This window comes from Channa argus, chromosome 13 (genome assembly GCF_033026475.1).
Source record: "Channa argus isolate prfri chromosome 13, Channa argus male v1.0, whole genome shotgun sequence".
In the NCBI taxonomy this organism is placed as follows: domain Eukaryota; kingdom Metazoa; phylum Chordata; class Actinopteri; order Anabantiformes; family Channidae; genus Channa; species Channa argus.
Window position 1 is genome coordinate 6,370,747 of NC_090209.1, and position 19,436 is coordinate 6,390,182.

Consider the following 19,436-nt stretch of genomic DNA (forward strand, 5'->3'; position numbering starts at 1 on the left):
GCAGCATATTTCTACAAAAAAACAAAACAAAAAACAGCAAACCCCTGCTGTCCTCTTAATTATTCCTTATTACTTGCGGAAACCTTTTTTAAGTTTAAATGTGTATGTTGAGTAAGTGTAAAAGGGAAAAATGTTCACATTTAGACAAAGACATTAGACAAATTTAATGTCACCATAAAAAGGTCTAAGAATCAAACACACTGTCATTACCACCACTTTCTGTGTCCCAAATAAAACAAGTTTTGGGACCTACACCAAGAATATAAAAATAAACAACCTTTAAACCATACAGGATTAGACACTTGAAAAAAATATACAGATTTTGCAGTATTTTTGTTTAGACTATACAAGACAGACCAAAGTTAAGTGACATCCAAAATTCACAGAAATTCTATTTTTTGTGAACCTTTTAATTTTGAATGTATAAAACTACCACAGTCTACTATAGTCATCACAGTCTATTACATAAGATTTGGCCATGTATTGTTCTTAACTGTAATAACATACAGCCATATAAACATTGCACGTAAGAGCACAGAAAAGTATTACAATATAGTTAAAACAAGATATACCTAATATTATTTTCACAAGCCATGATGGAGAAATGTGCTGTCAGTTGCTGATACTACTGGAGGTTTGCATATGTAAATGATGGAAATAACAAAAGGCAGTTTCACTGCAGGGTAACAAGAGTTGAAACTAACAGCAACAAAGGTTCCAGTCTCCTCCTGGAGCTTAAAACATAATCCAAACATACTGATAACCAATATTTATTCAATAATCATCACTACTGTTAAACAGCAAGAAGAGGAGGAATAAATCTAATGTGGGGGCTTCTCTGAAGTATACTTTTGTTCCTTTTGCTAAACAGGAACAATGGCTGTGGTTCACCTTTGGAAAAGTCTACACATTTCTATGTCTGTGTCACCATCATTAAACTTGAGCACCAGAGTAATAAAGGGCTAGCAGTGCTTTTTGTGCAACATAATTTAGAAAATGACATTCTGCGTTTTGATATCACTGGCTAATGGAGATTAGGCAATAGCACAGTTTTTATCTTTGTCCTTTGCACCAAGACTGTGAGCTCTTCGCCTCATACTGCCTCTCAGTCCCCAGTCTCTTTGCATCTCCCTCTCCTTCTCCTCTCCCTCTTTGCCCTCCTCAGGTTGTTGTTTGCGGAGCTGTGGAGGAAGAGGAATGGGTTGTCCCAAGAAGAAGCCCTCTTCCTCCGAGTCAGAGGATGAGGAGCATGTAGAACAGGAGTCATCATGTTTGTAGTGACCTGACTGGAGGGTCAATGAGGACGTGTTGGTGGAGCCCCGGTTGTCCCTCTCTTTCTCGCCTCTCCTGTCCAGGGTGTCCAGCCGAGGCCGGTCAGAACGAGGCCGTCGGGAGCGCCTCTCTGCTCCTGAATGGAGATTGGGCTCAGAGGGGATGCGGCTACGACTACACCCTCGGCGCTGACCACGCTGGTGATTAGAGAATCCATCTGATGGGAAACAGAAATTATGCAAATTTTTATTTCTGTATTTCAAGTGAGGTAATATACAACTCTCTGAAGGCCTCTCTTACCCAGTAGATCCATCTGTGGTGGAATACCTTTTTGAAACTGTAGCCTGCTACTGAAAACTCCCTCCACCTCATCGTCATCCTGCTGGTTTTCGTCACCTTCTTGTATCTCCTCCTCATGCCCATCTTCATTGTCATCCTCATCTACAGAGTAGCTGCTGCTGATTGGTTCTCTGAAGCTGACTCTAGCTGTGCCACTGCGAGTCAAGGGCGGTGGAGAATCACAGGGCCTGTCCTCTTGTTGGACCAGGCTCGGTGGGGGTGAATCCTGGGACATTAAATCTCGAGACTTGATTGGTAGAGGAGGTGGGAGCATAGATGGGTTGTTAAGAGGAACGGGGGGTGAGTCAGGTGAAACTCTGACGTTCACACACATTGTTTTCCGTGGAAAAACTGAGGAAAGAAAATGTCATACTGCAGTTACCTTTCAGGGAGGAATAATATTGACGCCATGCTATTTTCTATTAAGCACTTAAATTGTTTGACGTGTCAGTGTTTTCTGATACCTTGCTTAACCTGATTCGTCCTTTCTACCCAGTTCCTACAGTCTTTAGCACTGGAGGTTCCTCTTGAATTGAGACCAGTTAGTCCTGTATTTCCATTCAGCTCTTCCTGGAACTGAAGACCACTGATCGGAGGTTTGAAACCACAGTTCCCTGGCAATAAACTATAATGCGGGAGGTCACTAGGCCAAGATGGACCTAGGCCATTTCCTAGATGAATGTGAGGAAGAGGTGAGTAGGAGCCTCTAGGTCGAGAAAGACCACCAGGTGCAGGAACTCCATTTTGAACGAGAGCAGTACAGTGAACCCCTGACAGAAGTTGAGTAAAAAAAAAAAAAAAAGCAAAAAAGCATATTTTAATTCCCTATGTAATTTTATTCATCAGTGCTCAACCTATATAATATTTGAGTATAACTTTGTTCTATGTTCACCTCTGTTTTCGTCTGCAGTTTGAACACAGTCTTTTGCTGAACTTATGGTGAGATTGGCGCCCTCTAGTGGCTTCAGTGGAGAACCACACTGTGTATGCTTGTGTTTCTCCGGTGTCCCACAGCGTTTAATGTGCTGAGGCGGTCTGCTCTGTAGCGCTGAGTCACAGGAGTCTGAGTTATTGGGGTCCTCGCCCAGTGAGCAGGGCCTGGAGCAGAAGATGAGCCCCCCTCGAGGGAGGAAGGGTTTGCCAAGAAGAGCCAGTCGACAGCGAGCACAGCAGAAACAGGACTCCACAGCGTGCCAATGCTGACCCTCGTATGTCATCTGGCCCTGATCGATACCTGAGGAGAATCGATTAAATGATTACAAATTTTTTTTTGGCCTCCTGCAGAATTAGAAGATCTACTGTCTCAGTGTAACAGTAAGAATGCAGTTTGACTGGCCCTGCAATTGTTAAATTAGGTGTTTTGCAATTTAACATATCACTGTTCTCTTTGTGTAAATGGGATGAAAGTAATATAAAGTGCTCTTAAACACATCTAGAATCTAGCTAGATCAATGTGTTACAAAAGTGTTCAGACGTAGTAAGATTGCTGTCATGACTTTTTATGAAAAAGTTACCTATGCAGGTATGTTAAACCACCTTTACATTAAAACTACATTACACTGGGTTATGAAACACCTACTAAATGTAAACAAACTGCTTGCTAATGGTTGATGACTATTGAAAGCCTGGCAAATCAGGGTGTTTAAACTTAATTCAGTACCTATGTGTTCTCCACAGGAATCGCAGTACTCTGCATACAGGGACTCATAGCAGGAACAGCAGTATGGTCGACTCTCTCTCATGATGTAACGCTGACCACCCAGTGCAGCCTCACACTCAAAACAACAGAAGTGTTTCATGTGCCAGTATCTTCCTTCTGCCTCTGTACACTCATCTGCTAGAATAATCTAAGATTGAGAGACAACAGTAACACAGAGATGCACAAACTGTAGTCAGTCAGCACAGCAACGAAAATTTCATGGGTACAGTAGCAAACAAATAACAATTGTCAACACGCTCTGAGATGATGAGGAATGGGTTAAGGCGACTAAAATAGATGCTATCTTTGTCTTTATGTTAGACGGCTTAGCCAGTCTCTGCATCTAAAGAACTCTTTAGTTAGTCGTGCCAGATCCATTAGTCGGCTATGTCAACTAATCTCTTAAGTCACACTGAAGTGCCACTAAAAACAAAAATAACCCTCTAATATGCACAGACCAGAGGAAATGATGAAATGCACCGATGAAAAATCATCAGACAGGGGCTGATTTGGAAATATATTAAAACATGTTTCTTCACAGGTGAATTGACTAATTTCTCATCGGTTTACATAATATATTTCTGAAGAATCTTCCATTCAATCGAAATTTCACAGAAGAAATCACAGAAGAAAAATGGGATAAAACAGAATGAGCCCAATGAAGTTGGGACATCTCATAGACCTGTGGGATGCTTTTTGTGAGACTTTCTGACTCACTACATTTTCCTTTAAGATGTAGTGTTGGGACTTTATTAGACAGGTGTGAGATCTTGATGACACAGTTACCTCATCGCAGGCCTGGCAGCGGGGTTTTAGCCTCTCAGCGTGGTGGCGCCCACAGTAGATCTGTCCATCCTGGTAGAAGTAGATTAGATCAACCAGCAGCTCACTGCAGGAGGCACACTGGAAACACTGAGGATGCCAACAGCTGCCATGCCCAGCTCGACTGGCAAACACAGCTATGTCCCCACCGCAGATCTGTCTCCCACACTGGAAAAATACATTTGGATGGGTGGGTGGAGGTGTGGTGCAGAGAGAATAAAGTTAGATGGTATATCATTTAACAAATGATAAATGCTCCAGGTCACAGAGCAATTTGCTTATGTAGCCCTGTAATCATGTGGCGTACCCCCTGAGCTATGCCTGCACCTACTTGCACCTAAACTTGCTCCAGTCCTATAAAAAACAATTCTACTGCATCACTCTGATGTATTTTCACAGGCTTCACACGCGTGCAATAATTTCGTATACCCTATACTGTAAGTGTAGTGCTGTTTTGAACTTTATGATGGCCTGCCCCCAGAGGGCATTTGCTACGTTTTCTAAACACAATAATAAAATGCTGCTCTACCTGCTGGCAGATTGCTCCTGTCATAGTTACTGGGAAGAGTCTCACGTTGCCTCTGCCCAAGTTTTCTCTTTTTCTCTGCTGACTGAAAAGACGCAGCTCCTTCTTCTCCTCCTCATCAAGAGAGTTACAGTATTGGGGCTGCAATAAACACATACAAAACTTCATCCTTCTCTTTTTTACTGTCCTGTAAAAAACAATCCAATGACTATAATTTCTAAAAAAAATACATGATTTACATAATAAACCTCTTGCGAGGCATTGTTTTCAAGATAGTCCTGACAAATCCACCAATATTTTTTGATGTTGTATTTATTATGACATTTAAAGATAACTAGAAAAGTAAAAAGGTGTGACTTTTGTGGTACAGTAAAAACAAAGGCTAAAAAACTAACAATATTAGTAACATTAACGATTCTGTGTATTTTGCCATGTCCCTGTACTATTATGACACACCAGGAGTAAAGCCAAAGACAAGAACATCTGAAATCAGAGTCAGTTACCTCACTGTCATGAGCCGGCAGCTGGTGTAGCAGTTGTTTGATTCGGTATCTCTCTCCTGGGCTGTTCACATAAGGCACTCTGTCCTCTGGTAAGCAGCTAAAATACTGGTACACCTGTAAAGAGTTCATGTAAAAAGCACAAAGTTTAGAAGACAGAGAGCAATGCAAACAATTAAAGAACAATTTCTTCAATGACTAATTTAAATAACTTAATATTTCTCTTACGGTTATCAATTTGTTTGATTGTATGAACATGTCTAACTGAAAACCCACATTGTGCATGCTTGCGTTGATTTACATGTCTCGACTCTGCGACTCCTCAGCATCCCAACTGTTACCTGTTCAGGCTTGAGCCCAGGCGGGACCCAAGCATACTCCTCGGAGGCGCACCCTGAGTCGTCGTCGGAGATGGAGTGTCTCTGAAAGTCTGATACCAGCTTCGTCATCATCTTTTCCAGCTGGCCCGGAACTGAGCGCACCGCATGCTCCTCTCGCACACACTTGCAGTGCACACAGATCTTCCTGTAGAGACATGGACAGCATTGGGCCTCATCCCTGGGGACGTTTTATTCTGATTTACAACACACGCCAAAACACATTCAATGTCAAATCTGGGTGGGTTTTCTTGATGCTTCAGGTACTAAGATGCAAACATTTATTTTACAACCCCCTTTTCCTGTACCACAAATCAGCAGTAAAAAAGAAAACATTTAAAACGCTTAAATTCAATCACAGAATTGCTTATTTAATTACTGAAGTTTAATTAAGTCAGAAGAGAGGCTAAGGGCAGTCAGCTCTTAAATCAAAGCCAAACTCCAAGAATATTAGCACAACATTCATACAGACACTCCCACAGATTGTAATGATATTATTTATGACCAAACTTTGCTTTGGTGACCTAAAGTCACAAACCCATCCGAACACAATCTTTACGTTGTCTACCTATTGCCAATAATTGCCCATAAAGCTATTAATTATTCCACACAAAAGAAATAAGGACACACACACACACTCTCATCCTGCCCTCACCACATGAATATCTCAATAGATCTGCCTCAGGATCAGCACATCCTGAACATTTTTCTACCAAACAAGAAGGAAATGAGGTCGCTGACATAAGCTTGGCTGTCAATCCTGCAGCAGTTAAGACTGGGAGGTGAAGATGAGAACAATAATCTCTCTCTGCCTCATGTTACTCCCCCATCTTGTCCTGTGACTCCTCACCACATTCAATCTGGTAGTGCGTGTGCCTGTGTGTGGTACCAGGAATCAGTGAAAAGAGCCCCAAAGTGACAGCGAGGTGTGGGTGTCACACATTTGGGTGGATGCAACATTGTGGCCATATGTAACATGTATTGCATGTGTACATCTCTGCTGTGATTGCATAACAGTCTGCCAGCTGGCACTTGTGGCTCAAGTTCACAAGGCACAAAGCTGCTTTATTCCAGCACCCAACCCCCACACAGACGAAAAACTAGCACACATACACACACAACTGCTGGTAAACTGGACGAGTGCTAGCTAGCTAATCAAATGTATTGTAAAAAGTTTTTTCTTCTTTGAAATGTCACAGCTGGTAACGACTGCTTGTCAGTCTCTTTGCCCAATATAAGTTAATTGTTGTGGATTCAAACAAAGCTTTGTCAAGAAATGCTACTATAGGATCATCCCAGTGGCTAAGGGCAGTATGCTAATGTGCAACTGACTTTGGCTGGCACTCTATATGCCCATGGATGCCAAGCTGGTTGAAATAATAGTAAACACAGCAAGTCAACTTAGGTTAAGCCATGCTGGCACAATTCTGGACCCAACTGCATTTGTGTGTGCGTGCCTTCATATAGACGCGTCTGTGTTCACAAAAGGGGAGGAAGGATCGCCTTGCACAGAAAAGGACACGGGCATGATGGGACAGATGGCAGATGCAGCACATCTCACCCAGTCTTCCCACCACCAGCCTCCACATTTTGAAGACATTTGATGCAAGTATATAATCACAAAACCTTTGTAGGCAACCAACAGTAACTCAGAGATGACAAAGTGCCAATTTGGGTTATAAAAGTATACAGTAGGTTCTCAAATCAAGTCTGTCTTTTTGCTGATTGCTCTTAAGATACCTTGTTGTAAGAGCTAGATTCAACTGAAGCCTGTTTTGTAAATGAGGCTGAATATTTAAATGTACTTCTTCTATAAAAACCAAAAGCAGCAGAACACAATACAAATACACACAAACAGGTAAACCCCATTCATTACACATCATCAACTGAAAGCAGCATCCTTATATTAAAGTGTGTTGTCTACGTGTGGTATCCAGGGGAGGCTTTTCCAAAACATACCCATTTTATTTCTCCTCGGCTGGCAAGTGATTGTTTAATCGTGACTTTACCAAAGTTAAAAGGAGTAGATTTCTGAAGGGTACTTCAACACTGTAATTTACCAGGCCCTGCTAGGCTGAGCCCCGTCCTGTTCAGTTATCTGAGTCAAAGGCCTCTGATGTAATTTGCACCCTTAGGACATGTACCACAGTTAGTGCTGACAGTAACAAAAAATGAAAATTGCCTGGAAAAGTAAAAAAAAAGAAAAAAGAACTGTACTACACTGAAATCACAACCAGCTATGTGTGTTACTAATCAGCAGATGCAGCAGTTGCTGCTTTGGACAGGAATCCACATTTTACTTTGTTGCTGAGACATCTAAAACAGATGTTATATTTGTTAATGGTGTATGAGTAGCTTTTTGCTTGTGATTACCTGTAAATACGATCGATTGACAAAGAACTAAATAAAAATGAATATAAAAAACTTGTTTGCTCTTTTTCTGGATCCCAAACTGAGTGAGTCCAGTAATACCAGTAATTTGCAGACAAATGTAAAATGTAGAATTTCACCTTAGTAAAGATAACAAAGTCATTTTAAGTAGAAGTAGAAGTCAAATGTGTAAAAGGGAGGTGAGTAACAAGACTGCAGCTATGTCATGATCTGCAAATGAAGTCCATACAGATGTGTGTACAAAACAACATATAGTCAGATCATGATACACCAGGAGAATTATCTTCAAAGTCCAAACCAGAAGTCTCCTCACATTTCACAACCTAATGACTGTTTGAGTTTCTAGAGCCTCTAATCCAGTTAGACAGTAATATATGGTTCCTTCTTTACCTGCTGTAACCATGACAAATTAGTCCACGTTGGTCTGTTGTCGATGTAATATCCAGTCTTCTACTGATCCTATAGGTGCCTACTCCAGTCAGCCTGTCTGTCAGTAAGAGGAGGATATTCTCTGGCAGCTCCTTTCCATGTAGTTATTTCTCTGTCCGTGCTGCTCTTTTCAATGTCCCTACCACCCCCAACTCCCACCCTCGTCTGTGCTGATAGTGGGCTCGAACAATAGGCATCATCACACTGAACACAACTATATTCTCCACAAAATACAAACACAACTCCTTAACGTACACACGATCATGTGACTTTCCAATTTACTTACAAAGATAAGCTAAAGTAGACATGCAGCAATCCGTTTGATTAGGCTCACAATGCCTGTGAAAATATTAAATTCAGAGTGCCGATAACAGAGTCCATTTTGCTGTGACCAGACTGCTGTGGCTGATTCACAACAGATGGACGCCTGCAGCTTTGATGCAGTTATTAATCATAGAAATGAGTAGAGCAGAATTTGATCCGATGAGCGATGCTGTGCAACATTTGTCATTTGATGCGATCAAGATGGCTATGCATGACAACAAAGTGTCTCTGGTGAAATATGAACGAGACAGCGTGACTTTCAGTCTTTGTGAAGTCACGACACATGTCTGAATGTATACCAACTCATTTGACTTTGATCGCATCTGCTAGAGAAGACACAGTATCCTTAAGATTCTTTATTCTCAGTCACTTTTCCTTCTCTTTTCGATGCTAAACATACGCAGGTTACATCTGTTTAAATATGAAGAAGTTCTGCTTTTCTTTGGCTTGTACAATTGTAAACTGAAGATTGGTTTAATGAACTCTTAGTCAGATTGCATTATTAGTTAAAACCCTATTGCAATGAAGTTTTAAAACTAGTAGCTTTTAAACTGCAAAACTACAGATCTTGCTCTGAGCTTATAGACATGTTATAGGTCTGTATAGAATTATTAATATTGGTGGGGCATCTAGCAGCAATAACATAATCCTCTGTGCCACTGGCCTGACAATCTGACTTTAGTGGGAAATATTAAACCCTCCTTAGATCTGGGTTCTAGGAAACAGATGGCCCTTGTCTTATAACTCCCTGCCATTCATTAGTGACTGAGTAATTGCAGCATGCCCCCCCAGTCTAATATCAGTGGCAAATGTGAACACTTTTGAAGCATGGTGAGGACCTGTGGGTCAAAAGTAACTCAATTCACTCTCTGCTGGGCAGCGGAAGCACCATCTGCCCCCCACCAGTTTGAACACTGTCTGAGAGAGCTCAGGATGAAGATGGATCACTTCCCTCTGCGCAACAGCAGCAGCTGAGCTGTTGGTCACTCGGTTGATCTTTTCTATCAGAAAAGGTGCCACTCTAAATTGGCTATTTAAGATAAAACAATAACCACTGGGGTCTGGGGTCTGACCCCCATAAATCTCAATCATTTAATTCCTTTCAGGTTCCTAATTGTTCCGAATCTTAGTGTCTGATATTGACTGAATAAGATATTTGCCTTTGTCACCAGACCAAAAAGTAATGTTAAGTGTATCCTCCAGCCAAATGCAGAATTGAAAAACTGCAATAAGCCACAGCATGGTGCACAGTACACAGTTAAACATATTGTAAACAGATCGATGCGTACACAGGCTACACTTAGTGTGGCCAGAGGTAGAGAAAAGCTCATGTGTTTTAGATTACATCCTAACTTCTAAGCTTTTGTCTTGACCTGAATAGAAGGAGCAGAACTGAATAAGCTTAAAGATACAGTTACAGTCTTTTGGTTACATGAAGAACACATTCCTCTGACTATTGTTTTATTTTCTCCAGCATCAAGCCATGGTTTGCTTCAGCCATGCAGTGCCCATCTGGAATTGCAATGCATCCATTTGTAACCAGGAATAAATCTTCCTCTTTTCTGTCTTTACTCTTTCAGCTCTGTGTCTGGTGATTGTCGTCTACAGTTGCAGGATCTGGAAGCACTAAAAGCAGCACAAATGATGCTGTATTATAAAGCTTCCTTCTATGCAACTTACTTATTCTTTCTACTTTCATTTGAAGACATTACACTCTGTTAAGTTAAAGACTAAAGCATAACAATGTCAAGATATAATATTTCCACTTTTGTCATTTCTACATTACAAAATCTATGAATAAAACTGTCAATTCTTAAAAAGAGAAGGCTACAATGACACAGAAAAAGGGAGGAAGAGAGTGGGGGGACAGAGAGAGGTATGAAGTGGTCGAGCCGGTTACTATCACAGCAGTAAGTCCTAATCGTATTAACGTGATTGATAGGATTAGACTGACCAAGAGACCCGACCAGCTGGATATACACTAAAGGAATAAAGGAGATGAAGAGAAGAGGGGGGGTACAAATAAAATAAAACACACAAAAACTTGCTTAACAGTACAAAACACTTGCTAACAATTCTGAAATAAACAAGTATAAGAGGTATGCAGGCTGACATTATAAGCCACTTAATCATGTACATGTTTTAACAACAGAAATATGTGGAATTACTCTAGAAATATGAGGGAAAACTCTTACTCTAGAGCCTCTATGTTTTATGCGTCCATAAATGCTGTTCCCAATGAACATTTATCACTCACTGCTGGAATTTAGATATACAGCACATAAAGCAGGAAGACTATTGGTAAACTACATGCAGCTGCTCCTGCTGCTGAAGATTTCCGGGCTTAAGGCATTCATGAGTCCATAGCACTGAATCCTTTTGACCATTCAGTTTTATTCATTTATTTACTTATTATGTGTAACCCTTTATCCTGAAGGGTTGTGAACATGACAAACCTTTTGACAAACATTTCCTGCAAAGGTAACAAGCCGCGTTTTAAGAGTCCTACAGTTCATACCTCCAGCCGTGGACACGGAAGCCAGGGCACTGGTCTCCACAGCGCATACAGGGCTGCCCTCTGTCTGGGTCCTCTTCCTCCTGCTAAAAACACAACACAAAGTCACTTCAGTTCACATTATTTCTTAAGGAACAATATCCATAGTCAAGTCAAAAGGATACACTGCATTCAATTTTCAATTTATTGCAGTCTGATACTACAATCATTCCAATTCATTTTTACCCTCATTCCTCACGCTCAGTACCCCATAATGACAAAGTAAACAGAATTTTACAAATGTTTGCAAATGTATGAAAAAGGAAAACCTGAAATATCACATAGGCATAAGTATTCAGACCGTTCGTAACAAAACCTGTTATTTAGCTCAGGTGCCTCCTATTTCTCTTGATCATGGTAAATGTAATTGATTGGACATGATTTGGAAAGTCACACACACCTTTCTATAGAAGGCCTAATAGCTGCTAAAGCATAACGTATCAGAGCAAAAGCCATGAGGTCAAAGGAACTGCCTGCAGAGCTCAGAGACAGGTTTATTGCAAGGCACAGTTTTGGGAGGGCTACAAAACATTCTGCTGCACTGCAGGTTTCCAAAAGCACAGTGGCCTCTATAATTCTCAAATGAAAGACGTCTGGGACAACCAGGATTCCTCCAAGAGATGGTTGCCTGGCCCTGAGCAATCTGGGAGGAAGGGCCAAGAACCCGCTGGTCACTCTGACCAGAACCAGAGATAAAGTTTCAGAAGGACAACCATCACTGCAGCCCTCCACCGATCTAGGCTTTATGGCAGAGTAGCTAGATGGAAGCCTCTCGTTAGAGTACGGTAAAGTATGGTGGAGGCAGCATCTTGCTGTTTGGGTGTTTTCAGCAGCACGAACTCGGAGACTGGTCAGGCTTGAGGGAAAGCTGAATGGAGTACAGAGATATTCTCAATTAAAACCTAAGTGCTCTGCACCTTAGACTGGGTTGAAGGTTCACCTTCCAACATGATAACAATCCTTATCACACAGCCAAGAGTGGCCCAGCCAGAGCCCTGAAAATGCCTGACCACCAACAGTCCCAATCCAACCTGACTAAGCTTAAGAGGATTTGCAAAGTACGGCAGAAAATCCCCCAATCCAGGTGTGCAAAGTTTGTCCCGTCATACCCACAAAGACTCGAAGCTGTAATTGCTGCCGAAGGTGCTTCAACAAAGAAATGGCGCTGATTACTTAAGTATATGTAATACTTTAGGTTTTTCTTTTTAATAAATTTACAGACATTTCTAAAAGTCTTTTTTAACTTTGTGATGATTGGGTACTGAGTGGATATTAATGAGAAAAAAACATTTAAACAACTGTAGTAACAGGCTGTAACTTAACAAAATCAAAAAAAGTGAAAGGTGTTTGAATAGTTTTGAAATGCTCTGTATACATCTGTTACTACATATAGCATTCGTTTTTTTAGTTTAGCTGGGTTTTCAGATGGAGACTGGACACACTTCTGCGTTGACAGTTGTTTTCCTATTTACACATGAGGATTTTCTTATAACCGTACCATAATCTCCCAAGGATTCTGGTGTGACATCAAACACAGCACCACCATGTGAAAAATCACAAATCAATACGGTAATTAGTCACTGCAAGACTACATCTTGATGTGGGGAGGGGCGGTTCACTGTGACCATAATTACCAACAAGGTAAACCTGATTGTATTGGACCAGTCCCTAAACGTAGCCACAAATTTAGATTCAAAGGGGTAACGAGAAGCAATGCTGTATTTAAGGGAACAAGGGGAAACTCAGTTTTTGAAGTTGATGTGCTACAAGCAGAAAAAATAAAGATCTGAGCGACTTCAGAGAATTTCCAAAATAGCAGGTCTTCTGGGATGTTCCTGGTATCCAGTGGTCAGTACCTACCAATAGACATCCAAAAAACTGGTTTGATCCCACAGAACAGAGGAGCTATTGTTGCAGAAAGTGCTGGAAAATGCCTTACTGGCTATGAGCGACAGCTGTCAGAACACACGTACAGCGCCCGTGCTGACTCTGTTTACTACCAAAAGAGTATAATGGGCATGTAAGAATCAGAACTGGACCCAGGAGCAATGGAAGATGGCAGCCTGGTCTGATGAATCAAATTGACTTTTACATCATGTGGACAGCCTAGGGTGCGTTATTTACCCGGCGACTTATTTGATGATGTCTTGGTGCCAGATAACCAAGAATACCTTCATAGGTCTTGTGGAATCTGCGCCTGTTTATGGCAGTAAGTAAGGACCCACACAATATTAGAAAGGTGGTTTTACTATTGTGGCTGATGTATGAAGCAGAGATAAAAACAATAAAAAAGTGCTGAGCTGTTCATCAGACTGTGCCAAACAGCTGAGCTTAGCACTACACTAACTACCTCATAACTCACTACTAATTCTGTTTCTGCAGCAAAGAGGCGTGAGTGTGTGGCTATGTGTATGCGTACAATGGACTGCAGACATGGAGTCTTTTTAGAGATGAGAGGAAGGAAGCAGACAGGATGAGAGCTGCACCCTTTCCTTCGCCATGCAGTCTCTACTTTCTTTTTTTCCTAATGCCTCTGCTGCACCTCTCCCATCTTACAGTGATAGATATTTCCATAGTGGTAAACAACTGTAACCCCACTGTGCGATCTCTGTGGTTATTTTTGCCTCTGATGGGACGCTATGGTTTTCCACAGAGCTATACAGACAAGAAGGACAAAGCATGTACAGTTTCTGTCATTTTGCCAAAATTCGGTATATGGCGTAAATAGACAAAGCTTACTGTTGACAATTTCTGCAGTGTTCATTGAATAACATGCAAAATCTTTAAAGAACCTTTTCTTTCTGCACACAATACAATTCTTCAAGAAGTTCTAGTTGAAAAATAATGGAAAGCAACAACAGGCCCACAATTATTTATTGTTTTAACATTTTTATGTATATAACATTTTTTTCATTACTTCACAGCTGCATTAATTAGTAATATAAATTATAATATTATAAAAAATAATATAAATTAATAATTAACAACCAAAGCATAGAGGCAGAAGACTGAAGGGTCAGTAGGGTTAGAACCCATAAATTCAGAAAGCTTTATAAAACCAAGCAAAAACTACAAACACAAAACAATTCCATCTTTTGGAGTCGATGTGTGTCTCTTCTTCAAATTTAACATAAAAGTGAATAACGCTTGCATGTGCGCGGATGCTAAGAAAGTTTAACGAGCACAGCAATAAAATGCAGATATGTGAAACAGCGAGGTACGTGTGCATACCTGCTAGGCTGTGTTTTGAACTTTTTTTTCCACACCTTGCAAGGACAAAGGCTCCAACCACTGAAACATCAGTATTCACGTCAAGCCTGTTTTCCCATGCAAAGTTTTATATATGAACAGTGAAGAATAACTTTGATTTTGGCCAACACTGAGTCTGCTTATCTAACTGATTTCTGGGTTGTGTGGGCTGTTTATCAGTTGTGCTTTATTAATGCAATTAAAACCAACAGATAAACATTGGCTTTGTTTCTTGGACTTTTGAAAATGTGTATGTTTTTCCAATTCACAATTATTATGATTTTTTTCATTATGTTTGCGAGTTTTATAAATTCTCCCAGGGTGGAGATGTTAGTTTATTTGCACTGATATCCAGTTTCGTAGGAACATAAACTAGTTAGTCCAGAATAGTCCCAAACGTCAGTGAGCCATAATTTACTGTACATGTTGCTTTTAAATGCCTTGCAGTCGAACGTACACCACAATAGACTCACACTGGGATCTGACTTGAGAGGTCATGAAGCCTTATTAATCACCACTTTGATTTACTTTGATCATAGTTATCAGAGTCAGGTATGAAAGGTGACAAGACAGGCTAAATGAAGTGCACAAATGGTTTCTGGGTGGCTGAACTTTTCAGTTGTGATTTATCTAAGGTTCTCCTGAGCTGTCACACACTGGCACGGTGACTTGGCCTGGAAGCAACACACCGAATGCCTGTACATTTAACACTAGTGTATGGCTATAGTCCTACATATTACACTCATTGAGGTTACAGAGAACAAGCCTAAATCGCTACAGGATAAAAACCCTTTGGAAACAGTAGCCGACCTCAGACAATTACAATTCAGGATACTACAGGGTGTTACTTGGTTTCCTTTCATAGAGGAAAGAACTAGCACTTTTTATGTTCATTTTTTCATTGTCATCTTTCTCCACTCAGGATCTCTTTGACTTTTTTGTTTGAAACCTTCATGGGTAAAGTAATAATGAATGAAGGCAGGAATTTTTAAAAAACGCTCACATTTACTTGGACTCTTTAGCATTAACATTTTGTGCTAAGAGACAACATGATAATGCGCAGTTTGCCCACCATTTAAGATGGCAAGGTCAAACTCCATCAAACTAAGATAATTTGAATTACTTACTTAATTTTAATTGTGGAGACCTGGAGATTGTATTAGCTGTAAACCTGCCCATGATGCATAAAAGCCTGCCAACACAGTTCCTATTAACACTGCTTGTGATTATAAACTCAATTAAGTGATGGAAAAAGTGTTAACTGAGTGGGCTAGTCAACAGCTCCCAGCTACTGTTTTCTGCTTTCAAAAGTTTATTTAAATGTCCAGAAAATGTTCATTTCCCCTCCAGAAAATTTGTTTTTATAGCGTAGGACAACCTTGCAGCCTTGAACACTACCCGCTGCTATTTAGTTATACATTTTGTTAAATGTGTCCTTATCATGATTGGAGTGTCCTATATGTGATAGATATACAAGGACTTAAAGCTTTCATGTGTGTTTTCAAAAAGATAAAAAATATGACGTTTGTGACCTAACAATGAGCTTTGCCTATTGTGCTTTGAGAGAAGGATGTGATGGGGGTGGTGGTAGGACGTTTCCTCTAAACTAAGTGTGGGTAAAGTAAATAATACATTCAAGTTCACATCAGCTTACATGCACACTCTTACTGTAGACTGGCGTCAGACATTTCATATCAGCTCCTTTGTTTACCACTAAGTGGGTATAAGGTTTGATCACATGGTGCGGCCTGGGTTTGCTTGAGATCTCTGTCGCTACCAAGTAACAGTGTATCCAGGTAATGGACAAACTGAAAGTCAGCCAGCTTTGTTATCACACATCAGAAAGCAACAGCATTGGAGCTTGTCATAATATCAGAGAAGGGACAATAAATACATCTGCTGCTATTAGGTCCATAGATACAGGGTGGTCCTCAGATAGGAGGAAAACACTCTAAAGAGGTCATTACACAAATAAAAGAAATTCATGTCATTAAAGTTTTGCACCTTTTCTCAATGTTGTGGTGTTGGAGGCATGAAACATTAACAGGACAGGTCAGAGGTCAGGGGACTTTGCTGTCTTGGCATGCTGAGTAAATGCACCTGGCAAAGATCAAACAGAGCCGGCAGACCAGCTGTCTCAAAGCCTCCACTCTGTGGCACTACATTTCTTATATTGGTATATGGATCACAGCTTCCTGCTGCTAATGCTAGGCTACTGACTAACACACATATCCCGTGTTCATACTGTCACACTACATCAGCTAGAATGCACACAGATGCACACTAAGTCACAAAATAACTGGAGGGAAAAAACACCATTTTTCTGCACTTGACTTCATGTTGGGAAGTAGACAGTGCTCATAAAAGGTTACGGCAATGTAGTAAATATTTGAATCTGATCAGGCTAATGGCTGCAGAAAACTGACCCCGTTTATTGAAGGTCATGTAACTTTAAGAGTTCTTCAAGGATGTGATCCAATACGGTAAAGGAAAGATCGCAACTTTTTATAGTTGTGAAGATAAATTTGTAATGACTTAGTGTTGCTCTACTCAATGTTGATCATTTAATTTTATACACAGCCATGTATTCTACAATAATGTAATATAAATTAATTCTAAAGCAGCCAAAATCAATATGTAAAATTAAAATAAATATAAGTTTAATTTCCAGCACCTGAGATAAAAAAAAAAAACTTATATAATGGTCAGGGAGGAACAGCATAGATGTACACTGTTCAAAACAATCACATTAACAAACAATTTCTTAATTGTAGAGTAACTGAAAGAAATTGTAGGAGAATTGATCTCGATCATAATAAATAAAACCTCAGATCATATTCAATATTCTAATACAATACCATGGACCATAATTCAATATTCCGCTGCCTTCCATTAGCATATTTTAAGTCAATACAAAATGGATTTTATAGTTAAAAATACACGACACTTGTAGATATGTGTCGTAACATGATTCAAAGCATACTTTATGCTAGTGTAATAGATTGCTGCATAAACTATTCATGATTTCATTAATAGTTGAGTATAGTTATTGCCTGTGCCAGGTGGAAACGGTTTCCTGAGTGTTTAAATAATGTTAAAGAACACACACATACATATTTAATGTGTAAACTGCAAGATCTAATTACCCACCCTTACTAACACAGAGTCAGAAAAAAGTCCTTATAGTCTAACTTGCTATTAGAAATTGCATTATGGTACAGTTATTCCCCTTTATATGTGAAATTAACTAAAATCGGTGTGTTATTGTAGCTGGACGGATTCACAGTCGCTCTCTGGATATGTTCCAAGTGTCTGCAAAGCCAGATGTTTCGGGGCCACACAGCCGTTAGTCCGCTACAAAAACAAGCTTCATCTGGTCAATAACCCGACCGATGAGAACGTATTTTGGGCTTAATACTAACGAGAACAATTGTGCCAGAGCACCAACTGCTGTTAATTGCAACGTGACAAAGGTAATAAACGTGTTCAGGTAACAGCTAAAACATTCCCAACCTGTACAGGTGAAAAAAAATCTATGACGTAGCCTGACCCCTCCTGACTCAAATGACTCAAGAAACAAAGAATGGCCGATACATAGTATAATACAATAGAATAACACCATTTTTGTAGACTGGGAAAAAATGCGAAATGTTTTTTTTTTTTTTTTTTTTTTTTTTTTTTAAATCAACGACATAGAAGCCAGGTGGAGGTGGGACAAAGTTGCGCTTGGGTTGTTTTCTCTGCTGGAATGGAATTCAACATAAACGTTAGTTTATTTCGCGTCTACTTGGCTAATGAAGCAGAACACTTAGTTAGAGCCGTAAAAATAACTGCTAATGATGTTTTCTGTTAAAGGGCTACAGTCATAGAATGCGCCCAACTTGTTTGCAGAGTAGTTAAAGTCATTGGGGATAAATGTATCGCAAAAAATAGACCCACTTACCGAACGATTCGACCGACGCTTTTTCGAGCCGCGCAGGAACATGACGTCGGTTGGACGTTAAAAACGCATATGTATTTCCCGGTGAACAAACACGGGACAGAAACAACAAAGTCTAAATCTTTAGCGTAAAAGTTTGTGGTAAACTACATGATGTAGCTCTTGGACTTCCCCGGACTCCTCATTCCGCCTTGCTTAACTACTTTAGTCACTACATCGACAAGCTAGTGTACCTTAAAAAAGCTATTTCCGGTAAATGTTTCAAAGTAAAACTTGGTGCTGTATATTTTCAAAGCTGGGGCAAAAATAACAACTAAATGTGGAAAGACATATTAACAAGATATTAATGAAATCATTTCTTATTAATAAACATCTTTACAGGAAACCATTCAAATTTTGAACAGATACAGTCCACGATTTTATGTTGAAGGCATGGTATCTTGACATCCTGACAGCGTATGCCAAACTTGACAAAGCTCCAACTTTCTCCGGTCCTTAGACTCAATACAGGCAACTGTCCCAAGGTACACACACAAACCCTTCTCCTGTCTCTGTTGTATAAATCTCGCAAACAGCGGCATCAACTTGAACTGAAATATTAGTTTCTAACATTTTTAGTAGAAAATACGAACAAATACAACACCGATGTGTTTGTGTAAAGTTTTTACTACACTGCTCTGCTACATCTTCAGAAGCAGCAGCAGCAGCAGCAGCAAGATAACAGCTAGTATGAGCTCAAACAAAGAATTATGGTTGAACTGCAGGTCTTTAGAATTACTAAAGAAATATGATGGCTGTAGCAATTGAAAGACACGAGCACCGGAACGGGAAAAACACAATGAAAGATTCTATAGATGCAATGTAATCTCAAAATATAAAAAAGATGGAGTCACTCTAATGAGCGTTTTCGAGTGGAGTCACTTACTCCATCTGAACTTTTCTTTTACCAATTTTCCCATTTGCTCCCAGCTAAGGCTGGGACAGGAGCCCCTTACAATTTATTTCAAATGAGCT

At 40.1% G+C, this 19,436-nt stretch overlaps 1 protein-coding gene across 3 annotated transcripts; it reads right to left on the reverse strand.

Moving 5' to 3' along the window:
- Positions 1-149: 149 nt before the first annotated feature.
- prickle3 (prickle homolog 3) lies at positions 150-19,432 on the reverse strand. Of its 3 annotated transcripts, none has more exons than XM_067527139.1 (11): positions 18,426-19,432; positions 11,198-11,280; positions 5,500-5,683; positions 5,162-5,275; positions 4,662-4,799; positions 4,097-4,300; positions 3,272-3,458; positions 2,504-2,845; positions 2,076-2,381; positions 1,600-1,962; positions 150-1,489 (listed from the first exon to the last, which is right to left on the reverse strand). In XM_067527139.1, exons 1-11 carry the CDS (start codon positions 18,465-18,467, stop codon positions 1,035-1,037), a joined length of 2,418 nt encoding a protein of 805 aa, XP_067383240.1. In that variant the 5' UTR covers positions 18,468-19,432; the 3' UTR covers positions 150-1,034. The 3 variants fall into 3 exon arrangements, with proteins under 3 accessions (XP_067383240.1, XP_067383239.1, XP_067383241.1); XM_067527138.1 differs by having other exon boundaries at positions 1,573-1,962; XM_067527140.1 differs by lacking the exons at positions 11,198-11,280; positions 18,426-19,432 and adding an exon at positions 8,317-8,731 and having other exon boundaries at positions 1,573-1,962.
- Positions 19,433-19,436: the final 4 nt, after the last annotated feature.

Coding starts and splice junctions, on each gene's coding strand:
- prickle3 (XM_067527138.1), bottom strand. CDS start 18,467: ATGTTCCTGCGCGGCTCGAAAAAGCGTCGGTCGAATCGTTCG. Junction 4,301..4,661: donor CAGGAGCAATCTGCCAGCAG/GTAGAGCAGCAT, acceptor GTATTTTTCCAG/TGTGGGAGACAGATCTGCGG. Junction 1,490..1,572: donor ACCACAGATGGATCTACTGG/GTAAGAGAGGCC, acceptor GTTTCCCATCAG/ATGGATTCTCTAATCACCAG.